General features: G+C 52.0%; 1 protein-coding gene across 1 annotated transcript; it reads left to right on the top strand.

Moving 5' to 3' along the window:
* Positions 1-1,692: 1,692 nt before the first annotated feature.
* On the top strand, positions 1,693-2,928 carry LOC144137613 (uncharacterized). The gene is made up of 2 exons (XM_077669557.1): positions 1,693-2,868; positions 2,921-2,928. Exons 1-2 carry the CDS (start codon positions 2,343-2,345, stop codon positions 2,926-2,928), a joined length of 534 nt encoding a protein of 177 aa, XP_077525683.1. The 5' UTR covers positions 1,693-2,342.
* Positions 2,929-3,143: the final 215 nt, after the last annotated feature.

The raw sequence follows: 3,143 nt of genomic DNA on the forward strand, positions 1-3,143 counted from the left end.
TCAATAATTTGACTGCAGATGAATGTCGTTTTTGTTAACATACAAAGAAACTGAACACTCATTGCCGTTCACAAACAAAAGGCGGAACAAATTGGATGTACTTGTTCTGCTTTTTTTTACATTCCTTGAAAAAAAAAAGCCCAGATATATTTGCATTATTTGGAGGGCATTACTTCAATTTCAGGTTGCATTTTGAACAAGAAAGTTTGTTTTTTGTCTACAATTTACTCTTCATTCACAGAAATTTCGTATGTGTGGTGCATATTTGTGCACGAAAAACACATAGACAAAATAAGAACAGCAACCAAGTGGTGCACGTAACAGATTTCAGTTTAGTAATATTTCATGCAAGAAAGAAAAAAGAGGTGTAAATTTGAGCAAACCTGCGCTGAGTGAATTTTTTTCCATATCTGAAGCTTCTAACAAGATTATATGGATCAGCTAAAGCTTCATTTGAAAATAAATATTGCATTCACAAAGTACAACCTTTTCCCTGTATTTGCCAAACTGCCACAGTCAGAGGACGAAGGCCAGATGCGTAGGAAATTGGTTTTTGTCCTGGGTACATTTTTTAATACAAAAGAAACTCAAACCTGTATTTTTGGAGTACAACTGTATCATTTTTTTTCCGCCTCATTTAGAAATGTCGACCGGACATGGTGGTTGGCCGAACTTTAATGAAGTTATCCAGGTGTATGCTCAACTGGGCTTCGCGTTTTCTTTTTGCCATGGGAGAGAAACATAGTCGTTGATTTAGTGAAAAGTCAGTTCATTTTCTGGCGAAACTGATGCCTTCTTCTTTCTGTTGGCGCGAGTACGGAAAGTTAAATTTCAGTGCGCAGGCGCTGCGATGTTGCTTGTTTACATTCTGGCCAAGGTGTTGAAGCTGGACATCGGGGCTAGGAGTTACTTTAGCTGCGCGTGTGTGTAGTTTACTCTCGTACAGGTCCACGCTTTCTTCACACGGTATTAGAGCGGCCGTGCGTTAAAACCGTGCCATGAGCAGACACGCAAGCTGACAGCGGAGTGCCTTGCAGGCTACCGGCGACTCCGGCGGTTTCGCTTTCGAACTAGTCTCTGATCAAACCAAACACGCTGTTTGAAGCGGTAATGCTGCAGTCGCAACTGCCCTTGCCGATCGTCTGGATCGCGAATTCATTGTGCAGTACGAACGTGAGAACGAACCTCTGTCGTCGGCGGCCATGTTGACGGCGTTTCGGGGGCGTCGACGTCCGGTCTCCGGTGCGTCCGCTCTGGTTTCGTTTGGTTACAGGGGTTGGGTTTCGTCTGCTGCGTTAATTACCGATTTAAAATTTGTATTTAATGAAAGAAAAATGCAACACCTGTTGCATCGGTGGGGCGATCGACGTATTCCGTGCCGGCCAGTCGGGGCGCCGTGGGGGGGCTGCTCGTTGTCGAACTTCGGTTCGCCTTTTCGCAGACTGGCCTCTTTAATAATCATTTAGTGACATAAAGCTACATTTAACGCGCATTTTAAACTAAAAGGAGCGTGCCACAGAGTCGGTGTCGCCCGCGCAGGGCGGCCGGCTCGCCGCGGAGCCTCGCTCGGCGAGTTGGTTTCGCTTTAGGCTGGCCGGCCCATTGGGGCTCGTCATCTGGCACTTTTCGAAGGGTTCCAACCCCGGTGCAAACCGTGGTTATCGCTTCTCGGCCTTTTGGCTAAGATCAAAGTGTAGTCTAGGTATATTACCTGACCCTCGGGGGCTCTTTTTGAGAGCTCCTGATCTTCGTGGAGCATCTACAAGCCATGGACTCGGACCTGCTGCCCTCGGACCCCTCGGACCTGCTGCGCTGCTGACCGGCCGCCATCTTGGAAGCGCCGGCCGCCTGGATCGCCTCTTGGATCGCTGCCCGGACCCTCTTGGATTCCTGCTGCCCTGGAGGACCTGCTGCTGTTGCATGGGCATGCTATTTTGAAGTGTTGTGCCGCTGCATGCCTGCATGGTTGTTTTGAAGTGTTGCGATGCTCTAGTCATTGATTCTAAAGTGTTGTGATGCTTCTACCTGCCCATAAGGCATGTTGTTTTGAAGTGTAGTGCTGCCACATGAAAGCATGGTTGTTTTGAGGTGTTGCGATGCTTTAGTCATGAATTCTAAAGTGTTGTAATGCCTCTACCTGCCCAGATGGCGCACCCTGGCGCTTCGGCGATGCTCAGAGTGTAGTGTCAAACACACACTTTGAAGCAACCGTCGCTCGTGCCAAACTTTGCACAAACTTCTGCCCAGAGCGGCCGCCGAACCTCGGCACTGCTCGCAACAGCTTGCTGCCTGCTCTCAGAGGCAGAATGACCAGGATCAGCAGAACCTGATGAAGCGCCACAATGGCAAGCGACAGGGCGCCAGTTGCGAGGCGCCGCAACAGCGGGATCCCGGTACCCACTCCGCGGACCCCTGAAACCCCGCCCACTCCACCACCAGATGAGGGGCACCAACCTCGCAGAGATGGAGATACTCTCTTTATCTCCTTTCCAGCCCCTCAGCCTTTCAGGTGCACAGAGGCGGGCTGCACGTCAGCATACTCTGCTGCTGCATGGACGAACAGGCGTCAGTCACTGCAGAGGCACCTCGAAGGAGACCACGGCATGCGAATTCGCCGTACGGTCAACGTCTGTGCCCTGTGTGGGGACACGCTAGGTGCAAAGCCCACAACGCACCCCTGCCTGGCCAATGGGAGGGCTAGCGCAGCCCCCACACAACAACGATTCCAGTGCACTGACTGCACGTCGTCCTTCCCTTCTAGGAAGGGCTTGCACAACCACACGCTTTGGCACAAAAAAGAGGAGGCCAAGCGACAGCGTGCAGCCAGCTCACAGCAAAGCACCACCCCAGGAGATGACGAGGGGCAAAGTGAGGGGCTTCCGCCGGCACAAGCCACACCGGCATCAGGCAACACTGCGAGCCGGCTGAACACCCAAGCTCCCAGCAGCCCAGAACCAGGCCTTGGGGAGGAAAGCCAGACGCTAACCCCCCACCAAAGTAACACCCTTGCCTCGCAGGCCACCGGGGACTCCACTCCTTGCCAGTCGGACCGGTCTGCCACACCCACCCAGCTGTTCTCGCAGGAATGCCCCAGCATGGGAGGGAGTCCGCGGATCGACGATGACGCAGGAGGGGAGGAGGGT

This window comes from Haemaphysalis longicornis, unplaced genomic scaffold (genome assembly GCF_048455015.1).
Source record: "Haemaphysalis longicornis isolate Haplotype H1 unplaced genomic scaffold, Haemaphysalis longicornis Haplotype H1 scaffold_423, whole genome shotgun sequence".
NCBI classification, from domain to species: domain Eukaryota; kingdom Metazoa; phylum Arthropoda; class Arachnida; order Ixodida; family Ixodidae; genus Haemaphysalis; species Haemaphysalis longicornis.

Coding starts and splice junctions, on each gene's coding strand:
- LOC144137613 (XM_077669557.1), top strand. CDS start 2,343: ATGGCAAGCGACAGGGCGCCAGTTGCGAGGCGCCGCAACAGCGGGATC.